The following is a 27501-nucleotide window of genomic DNA, read 5'->3' as shown; positions in this document are numbered from 1 at the left end:
CATTATACTACATGGATGACTATGGGCCGTGCATTATACTGTATGGAGGACTATGGGCTGTGCATTATACTGTATGGAGGACTATGGGCTGTGCATTATACTACATATATATATATACTACATATAATTGCAAACATGCTATGTTGTTACATAGTGAGGGAAGCATCCTCTTCAAACCAGTTATCCCCCAATCAGAGGGGCACAGATTTCAGCCCAATATATATGACATCCAAACACGTTAAATCTACAAGTGAACAAGCACTCATACCAATACAGTGCTAGCAATATGGCTGGACTGTAAAACAAGCACAGAGGACTACTGGAGTTAGTGGTATTGAATATTTATTGCTGGACTAAGCACATATGGTCTCACATACAATGAAGGAAAGAATAGCAAATAAATAAGAAGTACCAATACAATCTGATAAGGTATATCCAGTGTACTGCGATATATATAGATGTACACTTTGCAAACTGTACAAAATGTAGGTGTGGGGAAAAAAAGAGTAAGAGTTAGAATGTAAATGCTTCCTACATTGCACAAGAAACGTCCAAACCTTGCATTGTATATCAGGATCTTACTCAAGCCATAATGATGGAGTTTGTTAAAGAGAAGGCTGAGTGAGCAACTAAGGCTAAAGAGGAATGTTTTCACAAACACAATCAGTGCACATTCTTCCTTACAAGGAGACAAAATACTCTGGAATGAAAGGAAACGAGAGCTTGACATTGGAGATTCACTGGAAGCAGACAAACACTTGTGATTCTTCCCCATCCGTCATAATCTGTAGAAACCAGTGGCAGATGCTTTTCTATGGTAAAATCTTCCATCAGTCATTTAATTGTATATGGTTAATCATCATCTGGCCCAAGAAAATCACATGCAGAATCTGTTTGTATTTTCTCTGCAAATCTGATGGCTAATTTTACAGCTTAGCCTTTGTACTCTCACTCATAACTTACTAAGTCTCATCCAGATAAAATGTTTATGACTTACAGACAAGGGAACCCGGTCACAGTCTCCACAATCATTGAGTTATTGCAGCAACTGATAAAAGTTAGTTTCTAGTCAATCTTATGGAGTGTTTCAATGTTTTATTGGTTTGGATATTGTGTTAATAAAAGGCTCCCATACACATGATAGCTGACAGCAAGTGCTCACTCGGCTGTGCGCGATCTCTCCTGAAAGCCCCATACACATGAACGGTCAGCTTGGCCAAACGTTCATGCGTTTTTAAAGGGGAGAATAGTGAAACCTGCCACCAGACAGCCTAGCAGGGACAAAAGAGCCTTAAAGAGTAACCGTCCTGTGAATTTTAATTTCAGAAATCAATAGAACATGTGAAAATAAGAAATTCTGTAACACATTATCAAAGAAATTTCCTCCAGAGCGGATCAGTCATTTTCATAATGCTCAATTCTTGGGTAAAGTCTGTATTCAGTGAAGCCAGATGTTTACATACTGAGATAAGAGATGAGGGCTGCTACTGAGAAGATTCTATACAGAGGGATGAAGAAGGAGGGAGGAGATGGAGGTAGAGCTCCCCTTGCCAATCCTACACAGAATCTCATGAGGAGCAATTCCCATCTCCAATCTCAGTAATGTAATGATCTCTATACACTGAATATAGAATTTACCTAAGAATTAATACGTTTGATAATGACTAATCAATCCAGGAGTAGAAAGAAGCAGATTTCAATGATAAGATAGATTACAAAATGTGTTATTTTGTCATTTTCTTACTGAAGCAATGACTACTCTAACCGGAATCTTGAATAGAAGCTTATGATGTATTGTCCGCCTTTGCTGTAGGTGATGATGATAATGATGATGATGATGATGATGAATATACTTACACAGCATGGCTTCAAAAGATGATGTTATTCAGTATTGTATGGTCAAATTCATATTATGTGGCAGTATTTGGACACTGGACAGTAAATAATGCAATGGCATCATTGTATAGAAGTGTTATAGTAGTAGTGTTTGCATGTATAAAAGTGGACACAGCTGCCAAAACCATTATGATCACATCATAAACATGTAATCACATCATAAGTACAGAATGCAGAAAAACATGTTTGTGACCGGACACACAGGCTGTCAGCTTTCCACATAGCCAAACCGATATATCGGACAGATATACACATAAATAGATTATATTAGATATAACTAAGAAAAATATAAACTTACATTACTTTAAAAATGAGACTACTTTGAATTTTAGTATATAAAAATGTGATTTCTTACAGTAGTAGACATTCACATGTTATATGTGGACGACGTACCCCCATTTTAGTGAATTCTGGCAATGCTGATGCTTGCAAGTGTAGTGATGTAGAAATGTGGATTAGACCTGCTAGTGATGAGGGAAAGTTCACAAAGTTATCTGATTTTTGGTTTCCTAAGCCAGGCTCCCATCTCCACTGTAGAAACTCAATAGAGAGAAGAAGCCAAAAGAAAGGTACTTAATATGGGTTTACCTTACTGACACACAAATCACCTTTAGGCTGCTTTCACACATCAGGTTTTTTGTTTCAGGCGAATTCCGGCTCTTCCGACAAAAAACGGAATAGAAAACCGGAGAAGCCGGATCCGGCATTTCCCCCATTGAATATTATTGGTGCCGGATGGCGCCTGATAGCCCAGCGTTCCTTCCGGTTTGATGCCGGATCCGGCGTCAAGTCGATTCCGGCGTCTGGAAAAAACGTGTACTGTAACGTTTTTTGTCTCCGGCGAAAAAGCCGGAAAGGCCGGATCCGGTCTTTCCGGCTTTTTACAACAATGCATGTCTATGGATGCCGGAAAGCGCCGGATCCGGAAAAAACCGGATCCGGCGGCCGTATCCGGCTTTTTACACTGAGCATGCTCAAAAAACTTTGATCAGCCCCCTGGACTATATATAAAGCAGGGCCATGAGGCCTTCAGCCATTTCCAGCCCAAAAGCAGAAGAGCCAACACCCTGACAAGACGGAAGGAGCCAGAGAGCCTGCCACAGAGCTGGGAGCCTGCCACAGAGCTAGAGCCTGCCACAGAGCTGAGAGCCTGCCACAGAGCCGAGAGACTTCCACAGAGCTGAGAGCCTGCCACAGAGCCGGGAGCCGAGAGCCTGCCACAGAGCTGAGAGCCTGCCACAGAGCCGGGAGCCTTCCACAGAGCCGGGAGCCGAGAGACTTCCACAGAGCTGAGAGCCTGCCACAGAGCCGGGAGCCGAGAGCCTGCCACAGAGCTGAGAGCCTGCCACAGAGCCGAGAGCCTGCCACAGAGCCGAGAGCCTGCCACAGAGCTGAGAGCCTGCCACAGAGCCGGGAGCTTTCCACAGAGCCGGGAGCCGAGAGACTTCCACAGAGCTGAGAGCCTGCCACAAAGCCGGGAGCCGAGAGACTTCCACAGAGCTGAGAGCCTGCCACAGAGCCGGGAGCCGAGAGCCTGCCACAGAGCCGAGAGCCTGCCACAGAGCCGAGAGCCTGCCACAGAGCCGAGAGCCTGCCACAGAGCTGAGAGCCTGCCACAGAGCTGAGAGCCTGCCACAGAGCTGAGAGCCTGCCACAGAGCCGGGAGCCGAGAGCCTGCCACAAAGCCGAGAGCCTGCCACAGAGCCGAGAGACTTCCACAGAGCTGAGAGCCATGTCTCCGGGGAGGCCTCCTCCTCCTCGCCGTCCACGCACAGAGGTTAGTATGAACCAAAGGTGTGTGTGTGTGTGTTTGTATCATCTATTCTTTTATGTTTCATCGTAGGAAGCTGATGAGGCTGAGTCCCCCGGAGAAGAGGTGGTCCCCGAAGATGAGGGAAGGGGTGGAGAAACCCACGGAGAGGGCTCACAATTGGTATGTATCTGTGATGTATTGCGGAAACACACCCTACACTACACACAAAACATAACACTTACAACAAAATACATAGAAACTGATACTTTCAAACCACACACAACACATACAAAACATATATATCACATGGCACACAACACATAGAATGGCTACCAACAACCCCATAATTTTTTATTTTTGTATTCTAGAGTTCTGAATCTGGTGCCCAAGCAATAGGTCCTTCCAGTGGCTCCCGGGGTCGTCGGCGACATTCACGTGGCGGCCGTCGTCATGTAGGTTTTTTGTTATTTTTTGGGTGCAGGTTAGCAATGTTTCAAATTTGGTGTTAATTTTTTCCCCCTTTTCAAACAGGTTTCACAGCGTGCTCCAGATTCGGACGGTGAGGAGGTCGGCCTTGATATTGACCTCCTCATCGATCTTGTCAGAGACAGGGAGCCGTTGTGGAATATGGGTGACCGCCGCCATGCTGATCTCTCAGTGACCCGTCGACTCTGGGAGCAAATCTGCTGTGAACTGATTCCGAGGTGGGAGGACCTAGATGTTCAGGCCCAGATTCAAGAACGTAAGTATCCTCAGTTCAGTTTTGGTGATGCATTCTAAAATGCTGTTTCTAACCAAGTTGTCTTTCTCCTATTTTAACAGGTGAGCGGATTGTGAAAAGGTGGCGGTCGATCAGGGATCGCTTTAAGAAGGAGTTCAATAAAGAGATGCAGGCCCGGAGTGGATCTGGAGGACGCAGGAGCACGTACAAATACGCAAGGGCCCTGTCGTTCCTCAGGTCAACGATGGTCACCCGAAGGTAAATATTACCCACCACATGCACTAATGTTTTACATGTCTAACCTCTTTTGCTCTTTCAGCCAGGGCCATGCAATGACAGTATATTAATTGTTTGTTTCTCTCTTTTTCCACAGAACCGTTGGGAGCACTCTGGAGCCTGCAGCACAATTGAACACTTCTGGGGCGATCCCTCAAGAGGCCGCCACCGAGGGACACTTTGACAGTGAGGAACCCTCTGCACCTTCCCACTCTGCACCTTCCCACTCTGCACCTTCCCACTCTGCACCTTCCCACTCTGCACCTTCCCACTCTACCGATCCCTCTTTCCCATCCACGAGCACTGGAGCATCCTGGCCGGTTCCATTGCATGTAGCTGCTGGTGAGAACATAGCGTTTCCTGTACCCCACCCTTCTGCTGCAGCCACCTCTAGTACACCTGTAGCATCGGGGCGGTTTCGCCAGAGGGGTCAGATACATAGTTATGCTCCCGAGTTCTTGCACCTGAACGCATCGTTCCAGAACTGTCTGAAAGTTTTGTCCGAGCAAATGGCTGCAGGATTCAATTTCATAAATAAAAGTATGCTCGAGATGCATACACTTCTGGTAACGATGCGTTCAGAGGCAAAACAGTCCCCGAACAACACTTTTTTTCAGTCGGTGCTTGAGCAAATGGAGACGCTATCTACTTCTCAGCAGATGCAAGTAATGGAATCCTGCCAGTCTACTCTAGCGCTAATTGCCTCTAGAGCAGATAGTTCTTCCAACCATCCTCCAACTTGCCCCCCTTCCTCCACTGTCCACCACTACAGCCAGTACCATCCTCCTGACCCGTATCGCCAAACAGACATTGCCCCATCACGCCCAACTCGCCATCATCCACATCGTGCCCCGTCCCACCAGCCACACCACCAGCCCCGTGCCCCTTCCCACCATCCACACTATCAGCATCCCTCCCGTGCCACTTCACACCCATATGATGATCCAGACCCATACAACTTCCCATCTACTTCATCCTCACCTCCTCTCCCTGCCCACTTCCAACAGACTGTATCACCCTCTTCCCAAACATCTTCTACACACATCACTCATTCTGCCACCCAGTCCTCCCAAAACATTTCGTACACCCCTCCACCCTACCAAATTTCTAACCCCAATCCCACTTTCTTGTCCACCCGCTCAATAGCTTTCTCCACTCCTTCACCCCTAACCGGTGAACATTCTCCACCACCATCACATTCCTCTCTCCACACTCCCACTGTCGAAGTGTCCCTATCAGACAGTGCCTCCGATAGTATCTCCACCCCGACGTATGAAAACATTTAGTACCCCATTTTTTTGTGTGTTACATTGTTAATAAAAGTTTTTGGTTGAAAAATCTCTTGTATTTATTCATTAGGAACAAATAACACTTTTGTAAAAAAAAAGGTTTATTGGTAACAGTAGAACTTTGGGTATGCACATCTTGATTTAAAAATAAACTCAAACAGGTACCCAACATGGTTAAAAGGTAAACCCAAACAGGTACGCAACATGAGGGTAAAAACCAAACTGGCATACAACATGGGTAAGGTAAAAACAACAGGTACGCAACATGGGTAAAGTTTAAAGTTATTACTAGGTATACACAAAGTGTTTAAACTATATCATCCTGCCAGTGTATTCTTCCTTGGGGTGAAATAAAATATTCTGCAAAGTGATCCCGTATTCTGGACACTGTGGCAGAACTTCTGTATGTATGGATGCTGTAATCCATCAAGGTGGTTTCGGCAGAATGGTCCTCAATGGAAAGCTGTTCCTTGGATATAACATAATTGTGGAGGACAACACACGCTTTCACCACCTCATCCACAGTGTTTGTGTTTAAGTTTATGGATGTCAAGAGAACTCTTCATTTGGCGGTTAGGATCCCAAACGCACACTCCACCATTCTCCTTGCACGTGTGAGTCTGTAGTTGAAAATTTTTTTGGTATTGGTTAAACCACGGCTGGAGTAGGGTTTCAAAAGATGCTCTGAAAGCTGAAAAGCTTCATCCCCAACACATACAAATGGCATTGGTGGATCGGAAGTTTGAGGCAGTGGTCTTGGGGGGGGAAATTGAAAGGTTTTTCCATATAAATGCCGCCCCATAGAAGACAGTTTGAAAACTTGCGAATCATTAGAACGACCATACGCCCCAATGTCCACCGCTACAAATTTGTAATCCGCATCGGCGATGGCCATCAGCACGATGGAAAAGTACTTCTTGTAGTTGAAATACGGAGATCCAGAACCAGCCGGTTTCACGATACGGATGTGTTTCCCGTCCACCGCACCCAAGCAATTGGGAAACTGGCACACTTCCAGGAATCTGTCAGCTACTTCCAACCATGTCTGCATTGTGGGATGTGGAATGTATTCTTCATGCAAACAGTCCCACAGTGCACGGCAAGTGTGCCTCACTATTCCTGATATTGTGGAAATGCCCAGTCTGAATTGAAAATGTAGGGAAGACCGGGATTCACTGGTTGCTAGGAATCTGTGAAGAAAAGGAAGGAAGAAATTACTACAAATTCAAAATATCAAATAAAGAGTCCACAACAAAAGTTGATGCAAAAAGAATGCTTACCGAAGAGTCACCATCAGACGCTCAGCTGGGGTAATGGAGAATCGGCAATAGGTATCACTCCTTCTTATCAGATGTTGAACCCGCTCCACCAATATATCAAAGTTCTCCGCTTTCATCCGAACATAGCAGAAAAACTTTTCAGGGTCACCTCGAAGCTCCATATACAACGTTGAAAAGACTCCCCGGGTCATTCTCTGTGCCGTGATGGGGTGGATCCACAAACGGCGTCGTCGCAGACGCATGACACGCTGTCTCTCTTCCTCTTTCTCAATCACAATAGCTTTTAATCGATTCGCCTCTGTGATGAAATCCACGTTGTTCTGCAGAATCTTTGCAATAATGCCCTCCATCTTGCTCTGCAGCTTGCTCCTCTCCAACTCGTCACAGATGTTAAGAACACTGTATATATAGTTTTCAGCCGGCCAATCACCTTTTTAGCCTTTCAGGGGGCGTTTTTTAAAGCCGGATCCGTAAAAAACCGGAAAATAAAACGGACGAAACGGATGCGACCGGACAAGCCGGATCAGGTTTTTTGCCGGATCCGGACAACGGATCTGGCTAAAAAACCGGATCCGGCTCGTCCGGTTGCATCCGGTTTCTTTAAAAAAAAAACGGATCCGGTGATGCGGCGCGACGCCGCATCCGGCAAAAAACCTGATGTGTGAAAGCAGCCTTATTTACAAAGTGGTGCCAAGTGTTAGCTGAAATAAACCTCCATCTCTCATAATGGCACCTCATGGAAAAGGCATCCAAAGTCTTTATTTACTAAAGGCCACGAAGAATATTTTCATTTCTAGATTCTTTCACACCAGAATTACAAGTCCTACTATATCTGCATTTAAGGCCTTTGATCTCAAAGTTCTAACATCTTCTGGCTGTTCTACACTTCACACGGGGAAGAGAACAGTGAGAGCTGAGGAATTAGATTTCATTATGCTGGGTGACATTTTCATCTCTAAAGAGCAGATCACAGCATTTCCAGGCATTGCTGACTAAAGAAATAGCTGAGCAAACATGCTGCGGTAATTAAATAGCTTTACCAATATAACAGACATTAATGTACGGTGTGTGAAAGCAAAGGAATAAATTAGGATTGCAAAGACAAAACTAAGATTTCATTTAACAAGATGTACACACAAAAAAAATTTCCAGTAAAAATGCTGTGATTTACTGTGGTTAAAATGAAATACAGACGTGTACCTCAAATAAGAATAAACACACACAAAATCCCCCCAAAAATAAAATACATATAAATATATTTTATTTGTAATGTTTGGAGGGCTTTTGTGTATGTGTTTATTCTTTATAAATTTATAAATATTGTGTGTGTGTTTATTCTTATTCGAAGACTATTTAGTGGACGATTTGTGCATATACAGTATATTCAGTATATATATATACACACACACACACATGTACACACACATAAATATACGGTATGCACATTTATAGTCCACTAAATCAACTTCATTTTTCAGCTTTTGCTTTTACCATCAACAGTCATTTAAGGGCCAGATTTTTGTGCCCAGTTGCCATTTCTAAATTCACAATGGCTTGACATATAAAATATTGAGGCACAGGGGGAAAAAACTATTTTGCGTGGTAAATGGTTAAGAAAACAGAGAAATAGTTTTCATGGTATTCGCTTTGTTGTAAAAATCACATATTCACTTAAAGGGAATCTGTCACCTACTTTTTCGTATATGAGCTGCGGCCACCGCCTGTAGGGGCTTATCTACAGCATTCTGAAATGCTGTAGATAAGCCCCCCCCCCCCGATGTAACCTGAAAGATAAGAAAAACAAGTTACATCATACTGACCTTTCCCGGCACCTGCGCACTGCAGTACTTTGCTCTGCCCTCAACAGGGCAGATAAAATACGCCTGCGCCGAAGCAACAACAGGAAGCAAGGAAGAGGACATCATCGCATGAAGATGGGAGGCGCCGGACCGTGACACCCATTGGACCCGACCGCCCCTCCAGGTGAGTATGCTGTAGATAAGCCCCTAATGGCGGTGGCCGCAGCATATATACGAAAAAGTAGGCGACAGATTCCGTTTAATTCTGTAAGTGAAATTACGCAATAGCAAAGTTATATATTTTTAAATATAGTTTTATTATTAGTTTATTGCTACAAAATGAAAATAAAAACTTTAGGTGTTGTCTCCATATTCTTTATTGTTGATGGAGCAGCTGTTGGCTTGTTTTTTTTCTTACGTGGGTCGAGAAATATAACTTATCACCTTTTATTACCGTAGTTTTCTTTCAGTGGAGGAGAGGTGATGCAAAAAAAAAACAAAACATCTATTCCATTTTCTTTGACCATGTAGGAGAAAGAACTAAAGTTGAGCTACAAAAAAAAACAGGACTCTAGTCCAGTGGCACATCAGTAAGCCATGGCTGTCAGACAAGAACCCCGAGAAATTCCCTCATCACCAGTGCCTCTTCTGATTAGTTTGCCTGGTTTTACATCAGGTCTAGATGAACATAGGATGCCAGAAGGTAGGAAGAGGTTCACAGAGCTCTGGACTAGCAGTCAAGAACCACCAAGGTGAACAGAGGACCAGCATCATGGGCATTTTTTTCTCAAATGTGATACGTTATAAGTATGGAATTTTACAGACACAGTAATGATAATTATGTTTATTTATTCCCATGATGCATGTAAAAAGAGGGTGACTGAACATTATATTTTAAGGGTTTTTTTTTATACATTTTTTAATCACTTAATAATAGACATGAGTGAATCAATTTGCAGGATGAGGACCTGCAGCCACATCAATATTCTGTGACTTCCACATAGAAGCACTGCAAACCGCTTACTACCTGCCGGCATCTCCAGCTCCTCTTTTGATTAGACATCCCGATTCAATGTCATGGGTGCATTATGCTACACCCAGCAGTCTGATCAAAAAAGGAGTCGGGAATGTCGGCAGATCGGTGGTAGTTTGTAGGATTCCCATCTGACAGTCACAAAATATTTATGTGTCTGCTGGAACAATGTCCTGCACATTTTTTTGCTCAATTTATTTATTTTTACGTCACACTAGGAGATTTACACATACGATCACTTGATTGTCATACACTGCAATACTTAAGCATTAGCATTGTGGTTTATCATCCTGCTTGCCCAATAGGAGCACTCTCAATGAAGATAAAGTGCTTTATTAGGTCACTATTGACTGTGCCAGAAGTTACAAGCAGGTGTTAGCTAGAAAATACAGCCAATACCCGTCGTGCTCAAGCCCACTACGTAAAATGCAGTCTAACTTCTGCAACTTCTCTCAATTCCGCACTGGGTGCTAAAACACGTTGCTGCAAGTGGGGTGGGACAGCTGCCAACACAACTGTTGAACTCCTGGAAAACATTGGGCACACTTCAATTAATTAGAATAGGACACACGCACAATACCTTTATTCATTTGGTTAGCGGCTGTAGCTCAACATTTAAAAATCAATTAGTAGTGCTGCAAAAATTCTCAGTGTAGCTGTTGAAAAAATAATTATATTCTACGTATGTATCCTGGGGTCAAGGTGTGACTTATTACTGGAAGTCACCTTTCCTGTATAATACCTTCACCGATTAACAACGTCATGGCAAAAGTTATTTCGTGATTTATACACAGGTATTGATTCTGCTGAATCTGATTATTAAGGGAGCCTAGTCTCCAGAAACACGTTGAGATTCTTACCCATATGGTTGTGCTGAAGTCTGTATCCTCCATGTTTAAAGTTTGTGAATAAAGAAAACGCTTTTTTACGGACTCGGTGAAGCTGGACATTCCTTTCTTTTTTTGGATGTTGTACGCCTGGACACAGCGGGTCCGTGCTCCCGAGGTTTGGTTGTTGAATCACGGGTGAGCTGGTTTATGTTCCTTCTTACTGAATCTGATTATACAGTCTGATGATCCTTAACTACTGTACATTTCAGGAAGTCCAACATAAACGCAATGTTACAAAAATAAAACTAACCAGCACCTCCAAACAGAATAAAGCAGATGTGAACATATGCAAGCTGCTACAACTGCATAATATTCAAACAAAAGAATACAGCAACCTCCGTAAGTGCGAAGATATTCTACAGCCTGCAGTGATCCTCAACCTACTGAACCGCCGCACAACCAGCTCTACCCTCTCCTAGTGTATCCTCACCCATCCCCTGCAGACTGTGAACCCTCACCTGCAGGGTCCTCCCTCCTTATGTACCTGTGTGCCTTGTTTTTGGCTCATGTTCAATTGTATTTGTCTATATTTGCCCCCTTTTCACATGAAAAGCGTCATGGAATAAGTGGCGCTATAAAAATGTATAATAATAATAATATATGCAAACATTGAACATATGAAATTTGAATTGCTTCACTGCAGTATGGAATATAGTAATAAAAATGAAGATACTTAGGGCATAAATTGGCCAACTTACGAGGGCCCATCAACCATAGCAGGGCAACTTCTCCCTCTCTGAGATGGAACCTCAAACCACCTAATATCTTTCAAACATGCCTCTCCCGGGCCAAAAGCCTACAAATCTAAAGAGCAGGCAGGATCCAGCACCAACTGAAAACAACCAGGCTGATGAGAGGAGAGCTCAGTCAGAAAAAAAAAGGCATTCAACACGTCCAATAGTATGCTGCAAAAAATATAATGTGGTTCAGTTTTTTTGTTTTTGTAGTATACTATTGGAAGTGTTGACTTCTTTTTCTGACTGAGCACAAACATACTGCCAATAATGTTGACCCAATAGTAGAGCTGAACTATATCAGTGTTGATCGCTGAGTGACTCCAGTCTTTAATACAAAGGTGTTAGCGCACACAATGAGGTCTTCAGTAGAGCGTTCTGAAAATTATATAACCCGGTGTAATGCATAGTACAATGTTGATATCATAGTGTACTAATGATTACTTGGTGGTTTGCCGGCTATAACAATCTATATCATATGCATTAATAATACAATTCTTTGAATTATACATAAGGAACAGAACATTTAGGATTTTGTTACTTATAGCAATTCACCTTTCCACTGCTCTTTTACACTCAACTCTCAATTACCCCTTGTGCCTGATAATAATAAGACATGGGGGCAAAGTGATGTTTTGACAGACAAATAGGATATAAATTAAGGGGACTTTGTCTATCATCCCTCAGACAATTCAATATAATTTGGTCTGCACCGTTTAAGTCAGGACACAGTAGAACCATAGTTGTGCATACAATAGCTGTCTAATTAGCTGTCATTTACCGCCCCCCAGGGTCATCAACCACCTTCCTTAAACACTTCACTACCTGACTTCCTCATTTCCTTTCCACTGACATCCGCACTATCATCATGGGTGACGTCAAATTCCCCATTCAAAGAATAAACAATTCACAGCACCTCATGGCAAATAAAGGGTTAACTATTACCCACAAGAGAGGCGCATGTCAATTCCAGAGAGTCCTTCCCGGAAAACATCCAAACATTCTTTTTCAAGACTGAATAAGATCATGTAGATCGAAACGTCGCCACAGAGGGCAGAATAAAGGAACTGCGATTTTTCACCAACGCATGAGGCGCTGTCTTCATTTTTTATTTGAATGTCAAATTCCCCATTGACACAGCCCATTCAGCTGTCTCTAAGCTTCTATCTCTTGCTTCCTCCTTCAGCCTTGCTCAATGGTCTTCCGCAGCCACTCACAAAGAAGGCCACACACTGGACCTCAGCTTCACCTCTGTTCCCTATCTAACCACTCTAAATCACCTCCCCATCTGTCTGACTACAATCTACTCACATGCTCTTCCCTCTCCTCTCTAGATGCACAATCTCCACTCGACAAACTTGCACACCCTCACGGAAATCTCAAACACCTCGACCTACATTCACTTTCTGAATCACTTTCCCTCTTACAGACAAAAGTTCCTTAGACAAATGTTGATGCTGCTGACGCTTCATATAATACAACAGCTGCAGCTCTCGAATTGGTAGCAGCCCTCACACATACCAGCGAGATGGAAAAATGCCACGGCAAGAGGAGTTAGGCCGAGCCACGGCAAGTGAGGCCGAGCTGTGGCATGAGGCATTATGCCAAGCAGCCGCAAAGGGCGTGAGGCTGGGACAGGAGGCTGCAAAACAATCTCAGCCAATATACATGGGGTATTACGCTAGTCCAAGCCAAGAGGCATTAGGGTGAGCCAAGAGGCTCTAGGCCGAGTCATCAGCCATGAGGCATTATATCGAACCAACAAGAATGAGGCATTAGACTGAGGCAACAGGCATGAGGCATTAGGCCAAGTCGAGGCAACAGTCATGCGGCATTAGGCCAAACTGAGGCAACAAAATTGAAGCATCGACCTAAGCAATGCTATCAGGGATAAAACATTAGGCCAAGCTGAGGTAACATGTATGAGGAATTAAGAGAAAAAGGAATCACTTATTCTGATTTTCTCATTTCTGTGGTGAATAACTAAATGTACATGTAATAAATATGGGCACTTTTTGCAACCAAATACGCATTTGAGTGTGGCTGATTGCTTTTTCTCTTGATACATTGGTTTTCTCTAGTTCGGGCGGCACCTCCTGGACAAATGTGTGCAGATCTTTTTTTTTCTATGTATGAGGAATTAGGCAAAGCCTAGCCAACGGGCATGAAGTATTAGCCCAAGCTGAGCCAACCGGTATGGCTCACAGAGTCAAGTCAAGAGGTATCCATCTGAGAGAATAAACACAAGGCAGCACACCAAGTCAAGAGGCTTGAGGCAGTAGGCTGAGCCAAGCCAAAAGGCAGTGTGTGGAGCCAAAATGCATAAGGCTACAGGTGAGAGCTATGAGCCTTGAGGAGGTAGGCCTAGCCAAGAGGCGTGAGGCAGCAGGCCTACCCAAGAGGCTTGAGGCAACAGGTAGATCTAAGACAAAAGGTATGAGAAGCAGCAGGCTGAGCTGAGCCAAGAGCCGTGAAACAGCAGGCCAGGTTGAGCCAAGATGCATGAAGCAGCTGGCTGAACTGAGCCAAAAAGCAAGTGGCAGCATGCCAATCCAAGATGAAGAAGGGATACCCAAACAGCTGGACTGCTCCTAGTGGAGAGTTAGATTCCTGAGGCTACCCCAAATGACATATTGGCTACAGTTCCTGTTGGAGACGGCTAAATCTACTATATAATTGTGTAAGGGTCACTTCCGTCTGTCTGTCCTTCTGTCTGTCACGGTTATTCATTCGCTGATTGGTCTCGGCAGCTGCCTGTCATGGCTGCCGCGACCAATCAGCAACGGGCACAGTCCAGAAGAAAATGGCCGCTCCTTACTCCCCACAGTCAGTGCCTGTCGCCCGCATACTCCCTTCCGGTCACCGCTAACACAGGGTTAATGCCGGCGGTAACGGACCGCGTTATGCCGCGGGTAACGCACTTCGTTACCGCCGCTATTAACCCTGTGTATCCCCAACTTTTTACTATTGATGCTGCGTATGCAGCGTCAATAGTAAAAGGATCTAATGTTAAAAATAATAATAAAAAAAAAACCTTATTCTCACCTTCCGCCGTCGCATCCTCTCCTCGGCACTGCAAGCGGCAGGTTCTGCTTCCAAAGAGGCTATGGGAGAAGGACCTTCCATGACGACACGGTCATGTGACTGCGACGTCACGGTCATGTGACCGCAACGTCATGGAAGGTCCTGCGCTCATACCAATCCTGGGACCGGACACTGCTCACAAGCACCGGAACTACAACGGGCTCTTCGGGTGAGTATGTTTATTTTTTATTTAACCTGTTACATACGTGACTGGGCAATATACTACCTGGCTGGGCAATATACTACGTGTCTGTGCTGTATAATACGTGACTGGGCAATATACTACGTGGCTCTGTGCTGTATACGTCGTGACTGGGCAATATACTACGTGGCTCTGTGCTGTATACTAAGTTGCTGTGCAATATACTGCGTGGCTGGGCAATATACTACGTAGCTTTGTGCTGTATATTACGTGACTGGGCAATATACTACATGGCTGGGCAATATACTACGTGACTGGGCAATATACTACGTGACTGGGCAATATACTACGTGGCTGGGCAATATACTACGTGGCTCTGTGCTGTATATTACGTGGCTGTGCAATATACTACGTGACTGGGCAATATACTACGTGACTGGGCAATATACTACGTGGCTGGACAATATTCTACGTGGCTGGACAATATTCTACGTGGCTCTGTGCTGTATATTTTGTGGCTGTGCAATATACTACGTGGCTGGTCAATATACTACGTGACTGGGCAATATACTACGTGACTAGGCAATATACTACGTGACTAGGCAATATACTACGTGGCTGGGCAATATACTACGTGGCTGGGCAATATACTACGTGACTGGGCAATATACTACGTGGCTGGGCAATATTCTACGTGGCTGGGCAATATACTACGTGTCTGGGCAATATACTTCGTGTCTGGGCAATATACTACGTGGCTGGGCAATATACTACGTGGCTGGGCAATATTCTACGTGGCTGGGCAATATTCTACGTGGCTGGGCAATATTCTACGTGGCTGGGCAATATACTACGTGGCTGGGCAATATACTACGTGGCTGGGCAATATACTACGTGGCTGGGCAATATACTTCGTGACTGGGCAATATACTACGTGGCTCTGTGCTGTATACTACGTGGCTGGGCAATATACTACGTGACTGGGCAATATACTACGTGACTGGGCAATATACTACGTAACTGGGCAATATACTACGTGGCTGGGCAATATACTACGTGGCTGGGCAATATACTACGTGGCTGGGCAATATACTACGTGACTGGGCAATATACTACGTAACTGGGCAATATACTACGTGGCTGGGCAATATACTACGTGGCTGGGCAATATACTACGTGACTGGGCAATATACTACGTGACTGGGCAATATGCTACGTGGCTGGGCAATATACTACGTGGCTGGGCAATATACTACGTGGCTGGGCAATATACTACATGGCTGGGCAATATTCTACGTGGCTGGGCAACATACTATGTGGCTGGACAACATACTACGTGGCTGGGCAATATACTACGTGGCTCTGTGCTGTATACTACGTGACTCGGCAATATACTACGTGGCTCTGTGCTGTATACTACGTCGCTGGCCAATATACTACGTAGCTGGCCAATATACTACGTGGCTGGGCAATACAGCACGTGGCTGGGCAATATAGCACGTGGCTGGGCAATACAGTACGTGGCTGGGCAATATAGTACGTGGCTGGGCAATATAGTACGTGGCTGGGCAATATAGTACGTGGCTGGGCAATATAGTACGTGGCTGGGCAATATACTATGTGACTGGGCAATATACTACGTGGACATGCATATTCTAAAATACCCGATGCGTTAGAATCGGGCCACCATCTAGTCTACCATAAAGATGTTCCATAGTCACTGCTCTCAAGCTGCATGATCCAGGCTCCTCTGCCCAAAAGAAAACCACTGAAAGAAGAAATGGGTGATTTTTTTTTTTCAATGTATCTAGTCTAGTTGTGGGGCAGGATATTCTCAATGATGCTGTCATGGATGAAAGGTAAGAAAATGGTATAGACTTTTTATTTTATCTGCTTCTGTACCAAGGTGAAACAAAATCTTCATTGTGAATCTTCACTGCTAATCATTGTTCATTTTGTATATATGGACATGCTCTACAACCAACTTTATCATAGAGAAGTTTGTTGTAGCTGATTGCTTGAGTCTTTTTTTTTTCTTTTAAAATATTATGACAAAAAAACAGTGAAACTGGATGTTCTATAATGACTTAATTGCTAACAACCTAAAAGGGTAACTGCTAGTAGTGCAAACTGAACCTTGTGTCTTTTGTATTGGGAAGGCACAGTTCTGGATCGGGTTTTCCAGGTGCAATCTAAATAATGTCAGCACCGCCCTACCTCCTATTCAGAAGGTTTCTACAACACATGTAATTGTCACGTCTAATCAACACTTAAGACATTTTAACTCTTGCATCACAGTTTATTCACATGTGCCAGACAAAATTTCAGTAGACTAAAGAAACTGAGCATAGAAAGAAAAAAAAAATTGACGGTTTTAAAAAACCAAGTCCATTTTGGCCACATAAAACAGGGACATGTAAAAACGCCCTTATTCTATGCCTACTTGATGATAGTTTTGGTCTGAATGCTATCTGTGAAAAAAAAATTATATTTCAAGTGCAGCATTAGGACCAAGGTTACTCAATTGGACTGTTCAGATTATGCATTTTTTTACATGGACAATGTCCATGAGAATAAAAATGAAGTGTGTGCTAATTTCTTCCATTTTTTGCGTGAGACTCACCTATTCAAGTTTATTGGTAAGAAAAACATGGATCACATAAGGAACAAATGTACAGCATCTGATTTTTATGGTTACATTGCCATTATTAACATAGGGAACAGTTTTTGATCTTGTAAATTTAATTAACTGCTGATGTACAATGACGATTGCCACACAGATGCCATACGGACTACAAATGGATGAGGATGCGGATGAAAAATCATAATTTTTTTTCTGGATCAAAATCAAAAATGTTTTATGTGCTTGTGTGGACCTAGCCTTAGGTTGCATTCACACATCCCCATGAGCGTTACCATCCAAGAGAAATTAACTGATTGTCTTCTTAAGTATCATCGTAGTTACATGCATCCATTTTATTCTCATCTCTTTTTTTTCACTAAAGCAGGGAGGTTGAACTATTTTTTTATCCATTAACTCTCTGCAATGGGTCAGTTAAAAACGGATTATTGGAACATGGAACTACCAAGTACAGTTGTGGCCAAACGTATTGACACCCCTGCAATTCTGTCAGATAATCAGTTTCTTCCTGAAAATGATTGCAATCACAAATTCTTTGGCATTATTATCTTCATTTAATTTGTCTTAAATGAAAAAAACACAAAAGAGAATGAAGCAAAAAGCAAAACATTGATCGTTTCACACAAAACTCCAAAAATGGGCCAGACAAAAGTATTGGCACCATCAGCCTAATACTTGGTTGCACAACTTTTAGCCAAAATAACTGCGACCAACCACTTCCGGTAACCATCAATGAGTTTCTTACAATGCTCTGCTGGAATTTTAGACCATTCTTCTTTGGCAAACTGCTCCAGGTCCCTGATATTTGAAGGGTGCCTTCTCCAAACTGCCATTTTTAGATCTCTCCACAGGTGTTCTATGGGATTCAGGTCTGGACTCTTTACTGGCCACCTTAGAAGTCTCCAGTGCTTTCTCTCAAACCATTTTCTAGTGCTTTTTGAAGTGTGTTTTGGGTCATTGTCCTGCTGGAAGACCCATGACCTCTGAGGGAGACCCAGCTTTCTCACACTTGGCCCTACATTATGCTGCAAAATTTGTTGGTAGTCTCCAGACTTCATAATGCCATGCACACGGTCAAGCAGTCCAGTGCCAGAGGCAGCAAAGCAACACCAAAACATCAGGGAACCTCCGCCATGTTTGACTGTAGGGACCGTGTTCTTTTCTTTGAATGCCTCTTTTTTTCTCCTGTAAACTCTATGTTGATGCCTTTGCCCAAAAAGCTCTACTTTTGTCTCATTTGACCAGAGAACATTCTTCCAAAACGTTTTAGGCTTTTTCAGGTAAGTTTTGGCAAACTCCAGCCTGGCTTTTTTATGTCTCAGGGTAAGAAGTGGGGTCTTCCTGGGTCTCCTACCATACAGTCCCTTTTCATTCAGAAGCCGACAGATTGTACGGGTTGACACTGTTGTACCATCGGACTGCAGGGCAGCTTGAACTTGTTTGGATGTTAGTCGAGGTTCTTTATCCAACATCCGCACAATCTTGCATTGAAATCTCTTGTCAATTTTTCTTTTCCATCCACATCTAGGGAGGTTAGCCACAGTGCCATGGGCTTTAAACTACTTGATGACACTGCGCACGGTAGACACAGGAAAATTCAGGTCTTTGGAGATGGACTTGTAGCCTTGAGATTGCTCATGCTTCCTCGCAATTTGGTTTCTCAAGTCCTCAGACAGTTCTTTGGTCTTCTTTCTTTTCTCCATGCTCAATGTGGTACACACAAGGACACAGGACAGAGGTTGAGTCAACTTTAATCCATGTCAACTGGCTGCAAGTGTGATTTAGTTATTGCCAACACATGTTGTTAGGTGCCACAGGTAAGTTACAGGTGCTGTTAATTACACAAATTAGAGAAGCATCACATGATTTTTCGAACAGTGCCAATACTTTTGTCCACCCCCTTTTTATGTTTGGTGTGGAATTATATCCAATTTGGCTTTAGGACAATTCTTTTTGTGTTTTTTCATTTAAGACAAATTAAATGAAGATAATACCAAATAATTTGTGTTTGCAATCATTTTCAGGAAGAAACTGGGTATTATCTCACAGAATTGCAGGGGTGTCAATACTTTTGGCCACAACTGTATGTCTTTTGTGTTAACTCCAATTTATACGGATCCCCATAGACTTTAATGACAAAGTCCGAACTGGAAAATCGGATGAGAATTACACATGCTCTGAGTCACAAGGCTCCTACTGTCAGAACTGTGATTTTAATGGACAAGTGAGCACATACAGCAGGTGAAAAAAGTACTGAACACGTCACAAATCTTTTAAGTAAATAGATGTCTAAAGCTGCTATTGGCATGAAATTCTCACCAAATGTGGGTAGAAACCCATCCAAATTCAATACCTTTTCCCTGTAATTTCTCATTATTACACATAACTTAATTTATGGACATCTTTGGTTTGATTTATTTGCCTTTGTGGATTGGATGGCTTGTTACTGACATCTGGTGACAATTTCGTGTCAACACCTTTAGATATATATTTTCTTACAAAATTGGTGACGTTTTCAATACTTATTTCACCTGCTGTACATTCTAATCTGTGTTCTAATGCTGACAAGACATGAGCGAACATCGTTGGCTCCCTCCTTATTGGGCAAGCTATAGTGCTTACTGAAGGAGCTGCATCGGGAACCCGGCTACCTGTAGCGCTCCCGAGATTCAGCTGTTCGGCATCGTAGATGAATGTGTCACGTCTGTGTGACAGTCACAGCACATGCATGTGTTGACCAGCGCTGACCAATAAAAAAAAATAAAAAAATCAGACAGCACTAGGATGTGTCACACTATGTGTGAATGCAGCGTTATGCCATCAGTGATTTTTCTTGTACATCAACAGCGAACAGACGTTCATCAATATTTGGTCAGTGTGTCAGTTTTTACTATCTGTTTTATTTAAAAAAAAAAAATTGAACAGCTTCTCTCACCCATCTTAATGTTTAAAATAATGGGCCTGATCTTGATCGATGACTCGAATAACAACTTGGACATGCCTCAGTTTTATTTCGTGGACCAACTGGTCTGCAAAAAACAGACATGTTAACAGCCACGTAGACAATAATGGGTATGCGTCTAATCTACGAAAAACATGGAAAGAAGAACCTTTATGGGAAAATAATTGTAGATGCTGGATGTAGAGTGAGGCTCAACTTGTCTCTTCAGAATTCCCCAGAGGTGTTCAATTGGGTTCAGATCAGGAGAGATACTTATCCACTGAATCACTTTCACCCTGTTCTTCTTTAGAAATGCAACAGATGTGAGTTTTGGATCATTGTCATGCTGGAAAAGTGCACGTCTACCAAGGGCACGTAGTGATGGTAGCACCTTGTCTTTCAATATAGAGCAGTACATTTGTCAGCCACATTGTCCAGGCTACTGAAAATATATCGGGCCTCATTCTTGTACACATGAAAAATTTCCAATTTCCACCGATTTTTTGGGATTTGATTTTCTTAAGTACCGTACTTGGTTTGTGTTTCAGTTTAAACCAAGAGTGTTCCATGAGTGATTTTATCATAGAAAAAAATTGCAAAGCTTCTACTACCCATTGCAATGTTAATCATGGTTTGAACACATATCAATCGGTGCCGTCACTGATTTTTCAAGAATTCATAGACTTGTATGGGCAATAATTTGTGACATGTCTCAAGGACATGTGAATAGCACCAAAGACTTTAATGGATATGTGTTCTAACTGTGAAAGACTTGCTTAAAGTGAACCTGTCATCAGGTTTGGCCAATAAGAAATACGGCTATCACCTTTCAGGGCTGATATACAGCATTCTATAATGCTGTATTATCTGCCCCCAACCCGACCTGCAAGAGAAGAAAAAGAACTTTTATTATACTCACCTGTGGGGTGGTCCGGTCTGAAGCCTCCCATCTTCTTATGATCCCCATCCTCCTGCTTGCTTCGTGTGGATGACGCGTCCCTTCGTCATCCACACAGTCTCCTCGGCATGTATCAGGGATCTTTGACCTTTCCCGGCACCTGTGCACTGTAGTACTTTGCTCTGCCCTCAACAGGGCAGAGAAGTAAGCCTGCGCAGGAGCGCGATGCCGAGGAGGGCGGCATCGCAAAAAGAAGGGAGGCGACGGACCAAGAAGAGCGACACCCATCGACCAGACCACCCCCCTGTTGAGTATAATAAAAGTTTTATAGAATGCTGTATATCAGCCCTGAAAGGTGATGGCCGTATCTCTTACCGGCCAAACTTGGCGACAGGTCACCTTTAAAGTATAAAATTTGTATTGCACAATTCTTGTAATGTTGGGTCAATAACACTTATCCTTTTTAAAAGGGTCATTTTTGTCTGCCACTTTTTTTTTTGGGGGGGGGTGGAGGGATATAACAATTAACTAAGAAAAAGGCTCAATATAAGGTTTACAAATTGAGAGAACTGAAATGTTCTCTGAAGACTACATTTTAAGCATACTAAGGATTAAAAGTCAATTTAAGTGTTCATTTTTTAGCCTCCTGGTGTTAAACAAGCTGAACTAATCATGTTCGATCATGGAGAATCTAAACTATGGCTCCCAGTAAAGGTACCTTCACACATAACGATATTGTTAACGATATCGTTGCTATTTGTGACGTAGCAACGATATCGTTAATGAAATCGTTCTGTGTGACAGCGACCAACGATCAGGCCCCTGCTGTTCTGAACAAAGTCCAGAACTTTATTTAGTCGCTGGACTCCCTGGAGACATCGCTGGATCGGCGTGTGTGACACCGATCCAGCGATGTCTTCACTGGTAACCAGGGTAAACATCGGGTAACTAAGCGCAGGGCCGCGCTTAGTAACCCGATGTTTACCCTGGTTACCATGCTAAAAGTAAAAAAAAAAAAAACACTAGATACTTACCTACCGCTGTCTGTCCTCCAGCGCTGTGCTCTGCTCTCCTCCTGCACTGGCTGTGAGCCGGAAAGCAGAGCGGTGACGTCACCGCTCTGCTTTCCGGCTCACAGACAGTACAGGAGGAGAGCAGAGAAGCAGAGCGCAGCGCTGGAGGACAGACAGCGGTAGGTAAGTATCTAGTGTTTGTTTTTTTTTACTTTTAGCATGGTATCCAGGGTAAACATCGGGTTACTAAGCGCGGCCCTGCGCTTAGTTACCCGATGTTTACCCTGGTTACCGGCATCGTTGGTCGCTGGAGAGCGGTCTGTGTGACAGCTCTCCAGCGACGCTGCAGCGATCCGAATCGTTGTCGGTATCGCTGCAGCGTCGCTTAGTGTGAAGGGGCCTTAAGAAACAATGAACTAACAATTCCAGAGACAAGGCTGGCATTCACCGAGCGTTTATTATTCTACTCCTGTACCATGTGTGCACAGTATGAAAATGCAAAACCAAGGGAGTGGATGAGGAAAGTCTAAGACCTTTGTTTCATGGAAATTCTTATGTCCCACTAAACAGCACAGTGTCAGACATCTCAGTCACCAGACAATCCATTGTAAAATGGGATAAGCAGCAAAACAGACTGCACTCACTTGAAGGAAAGAAGCACTGTAAAAGAAAAAAATATTTTATCAATGTTTAATCTCACTTAAATTGGTTTTCTAGGCTGAAAAGAAAAGTCTGTAGTTTCTCTACATGACTAAGGGACGGACATATTAGCTGCTGCATCTGCGCCGGGGTATGGAGGTGGAGGGGGCTCTGGCAGGGCGGTAATAATGAGGGCCTCATCATATGCGATGTGGCAAGCAGGGAGTGATCCTGCAGCTCTGCTGCCTACAGGAGAAAATGGCAGTGGAGTTACAGGGTCCCGTCCTCAGCTTCCTGCCAGGCGGTTTCTCAGTAACACAGGCTCGCGCGGATGGAGAGATGAGTGGTTTTTTTTTTTATATATGTTAGTGCACTGGTAAAAAGAAAACAAGAGGAATCAGACGTAGGGGAGAGGACAATGATGGTGTGTGGCTGAGAGGAAAATGATGGTATGTGGGGGATAGGACAAGGATGGTATATGGGGGGAGAGGACAATGATGGTATGTGGGGGGAGAGGACAACGATGGTATATGGGGTAGAGGACAATGATGATATGTGAAGGAGAGGACAATGATGGGATGTAGTGGAGGACAATGATGGGGGTGGGAAAGGAGACAATGATGATATGTGGGAGAGAGGATAATGATGGGATGTGGGGGAGAGGACAATGATGGGATGTGCAAGAGAACAATGATGAGATGTGAAGGAGAGGACAATGATGGGATGTAGTGGAGGACAATGATGGGGGTGGGAAAGGAGACAATGATGCGGGTGGGGAAGAGGACAATGATGGATGTGGGGGAGAGGACAATGAGGGATGGGGTGGGGGAGAGGACAATGAGGGATGTGGGGGACTGGGATGGGAGTAAAAGGAGCTTATAATGGACTTATGAACTGGGGGAAGAAGACAATAGATATGGAGGTAAAATTAATTGGGTAGTGGAGGATGGTGCCAAGTCCCCGATAGCATCCCCCTCCATCCCACAATTCATTATGAAGCTATCAGGGACTTAAAGGGAACCTGTCACCCCCAAAACCGAAAGTAAGCTAAGCCCACCGGCATCAGGGGCTTATCTACAGCATTCTGTAATGCTGTAGATAAGCCCCCGATGTATCCTGAAAGATGAGAAAAAGAGGTTACCGTATATACTCGAGTATAAGCTGACCCCCCTAATTTTGACACAAAAAACTGGGAAAACTTAATGATTCGAGTATAAGCCTAGGGTGGAAAATGCAGCAGCTACCGGTAAATTATAAAAATAGGTACCAATAAAAGTAAAATTAATTGAGATATATCAGTAGGTTAAGTTTTTGAATATCCATATTGAATCAGGAGCCCCATATAATGCTCCATACAGTTCATGATGGGCCCCATAAGATGCTCCATATTAAATAAGCCCCATATTATGCTGCACAAAGGTTAATAATGGCCCGATAAGATGCTCCATAGACACATTTGCCCCATACAGTACTGCATAAAGGTTAATAAGGGCCCCATAATATGCTCCATAGAGATATTTTGCCCCATACAATGCAGCACAAGTGTTGATTATGGCCCCATAAGATTCTCCATAGAGATATTTGCCTCATATGCTGTTGCTGCGATTAAAAAAAAAATAACATACTCACCTCTCGCAATAGTCACCTGTCCTCGTTCCGGCGTCGCTGTGTCTTCCGCGTCCTCTGCACTAACGTTCAGGCAGAGGGCGCGGACTAACCACGCCATCGCGCCCTCTGACCTGAGCGTCACTGCAGAGGACGCGGAATACACAGTGGCGCCGGAACCAGGAGAAGTGACTATCGCGCAATGCTCTCCCTCCCCATTATATTGACCTGCTCCTGGCGCGGACACTGCATTTCCGGTCGCCGACAGATTCTTCCAGTGTTGAGCGGTCACCGTTACCGCTCATTACAGTAATGAATATGCGGCTCCACCCCTATGGGAGTGGAGTCGGGTCCATATTCATTACTGTAGTGAGTGGTACATGTGACCGCTCAATGCTGGAAGAAGCTGTCAGCGCCCGGAGACAACAGATGCAGGGACCTCGCCAGGAGCAGGTGAGTATGTCACAGCCGCCGCTCCCCCTCCCCCGCGCACCCCCCAGGGACAATGACTTGAGTATAAGCCGAGAGGAGCACTTTCAGCCTAAAAAAAGGGCTGAAAATCTTGGCTTATACTCGAGTATATACGGTAGATTATACCCACCCAGGGGCAGTCTCGGTTCTGTTCTGGTCAGATGGGCACAGTGCGCAGGCGCCGGGCCTCTCTGACCTTTCCCGGCACCTGCGCACTGCAGTACTTTGCTCTGCCCTCAACAGTGCAAACAAAGTATGCCTGCACCAGAGCCGCAGCCTGAAGACAAGAAGAGGATGTCATCGTAAGAAGATGGGAGGCCCCGGACCGCGACGCCCATCGGACCAGAACAGAACTGGGACAGCCCCTGGATGAGCATAACCTAACCTTTACAGCATGCTGTAGATAAGCCCCTGATGCCTGAGGGCTTAGCTCATCTTCAATTTTGGGGGTGACAGGTTCCCTTTAAAATTTACTGGGGAGTGGGAGAGGGAGGGGTAAGGAGCATAGGACACTTTGAAATGAAATGAAAGGTGGGAAAGAACGCTGTTAGGAACTTGTAATGAATTAAAAAGTGGCAGAGGATGTTAAGTACTTGATAATGTCTTTTCCCACACCCAAATACATTATGATGCTATCAAGGACTTATAATGAATGGGGGGACACAGTTCAGGTACTAAGGCTTTGTGCACATGTTCAGGAATTGCAGCAGAATGTGTTGGGAGGAAAAATGCTGCGTAAAATAATTATTTTGATACATTGTTGACATGCTTTTGGTGCATATTTCCCCACTCATTAGTATGCGTGAAATATGTTGCAAGAATTGACATTATGCAGATTTTAATCTGCGGCAAATCTGCAAGGAAAAAATAAGCAACATGTGCATGAGAATTTAGAAATCTTATTCACTTTGTTTGTACTGTAAAACCTTGCATATTTTCCGCAACAAAAATGGAGTGTGTGCACATAGCCTTAAAGATAATTGGGGAGAGTCACAGAGACTGAATATTTTATATTTATCAGGTGGTGGAGATTAAAATTAATGGGGGGCACATCACTACCTATCACTTGATATTCTGATTGGTGCATGGCTAATAGGATATTAATGGTGGGGTATCTGTAGTCAGGCGCGCAGTGCAAGGGAGATGCACGTACATATACAATATATGTCCCATGGATTCCAGTACCACCTCTATGCTGATGACACTCAGATCTACCTCTCTGGCCCAGACGTCACCGTTCTGCTGTCCAGAATCCCAGAGTGCCTATCAGCCATATCCTCCTTCTCCTCTCGCTTCCTCAAACTCAATGTGGACAAATCTGAACTCATCATCTTTCCTCCATCCCACAAATCTTCCTTACCTGACCTATCTATCGCAGTCAATGACATCATGCTTTCCCCTGTACCCGAAGTCCGCTGCCTCGGAGTAACCCTCGACTCTGCCCTGTCCTTCAAACCACACATCCAAGCTCTTTCCACCTCCTGTCGCCTCCAGCTCAAAAATATCTCCAGGATCCGTCCTTTCCTCAACCCCCAATCTACTAAAATGCTTGTGCACGCCCTCATCATTTCCCGCCTTGACTACTGCAACATCCTTTTCTGTGGCCTCCCTGCTAACACCCTTGCACCTCTCCAGTCCATCCTTAAGGTACCTTCACACTAAACGACGCTGCAGCGATCCAGACAACGATCCGGATCGCTGCAGCGTCGCTGTTTGGTCTCTGGAGAGCTGTCACACAGACCGCTCTCCAGCGACCAACGATGCCGGTAACCAGGGTAAACATCGGGTTACTAAGCGCAGGGCCGCGCTTAGTAACCCGATGTTTACCCTGGTTACCATCCTAAAAGTAAAAAAAACAAACGCTACATACTTACCTACCGCTGTCTGTTCCCGGCGCTTTGCTTCTCTGCTCTGGCTGTGAGCGCCGGGCAGCCGGAAAGCACAGCTGTGACGTCACCGCTCTGCTTTCCGGCCGCTGTGCTCACAGCCAGAGCAGAGAAGCAAAGCGCCGGGGACAGACAGCGGTAGGTAAGTATGTAGTGTTTGTTTTTTTTACTTTTAGGATGGTAACCAGGGTAAACATCGGGTTACTAAGCGCGGCCCTGCGCTTAGTAACCCGATGTTTACCCTGGTTACCAGCTAAGACATCGCTGAATCGGTGTCACACACGCCGATTCAGCTATGTCAGCGGGAGAGCCAGCGACCAAAGAAAGGTCTGGCCCTCTAGCCCCGACCAACGACATCACAGCAGGATTCTGATCGCTGCTGCGTGTCAAACTAAACGATATCGCTTGCGAGGACGCTGCAACGTCACGGATTGCTAGCGATATCGTTTAGTGTGAAGGTACCTTTAACTCTGCTGCCCGACTAATCCACCTCTCTCCTCACTACTCCTC

The 27501-nt window shown here is 44.2% G+C and overlaps 2 protein-coding genes across 5 annotated transcripts in view; one reads left to right on the top strand and one right to left on the bottom strand.

Moving 5' to 3' along the window:
• PAWR (pro-apoptotic WT1 regulator) overlaps positions 1-27501 on the bottom strand; it is a 205525-nt gene that overhangs the window by 106650 nt on the left and 71374 nt on the right. The window lies entirely within an intron of this gene.
• LOC138675898 (uncharacterized) lies at positions 3502-5984 on the top strand. Its single transcript, XM_069764514.1, has 6 exons — positions 3502-3673; positions 3740-3829; positions 4018-4101; positions 4181-4391; positions 4472-4628; positions 4744-5984. Exons 1-6 carry the CDS (start codon positions 3629-3631, stop codon positions 5930-5932), a joined length of 1776 nt encoding a protein of 591 aa, XP_069620615.1. The 5' UTR covers positions 3502-3628; the 3' UTR covers positions 5933-5984.

This window comes from Ranitomeya imitator, chromosome 4, assembly GCF_032444005.1.
Source record: "Ranitomeya imitator isolate aRanImi1 chromosome 4, aRanImi1.pri, whole genome shotgun sequence".
In the NCBI taxonomy this organism is placed as follows: domain Eukaryota; kingdom Metazoa; phylum Chordata; class Amphibia; order Anura; family Dendrobatidae; genus Ranitomeya; species Ranitomeya imitator.
This window is presented reverse-complemented; position numbering and strand designations above follow the sequence as displayed.

Bases quoted from the DNA above. Each gene is read 5' to 3' on its own strand.
- LOC138675898 (XM_069764514.1), top strand. From the start codon at position 3,629: ATGTCTCCGGGGAGGCCTCCTCCTCCTCGCCGTCCACGCACAGAG. The intron at 3,830-4,017 runs GTATGTATCTGT...TTTGTATTCTAG, and splicing joins ACGGAGAGGGCTCACAATTG to AGTTCTGAATCTGGTGCCCA. The intron at 4,392-4,471 runs GTAAGTATCCTC...CTATTTTAACAG, and splicing joins TCAGGCCCAGATTCAAGAAC to GTGAGCGGATTGTGAAAAGG.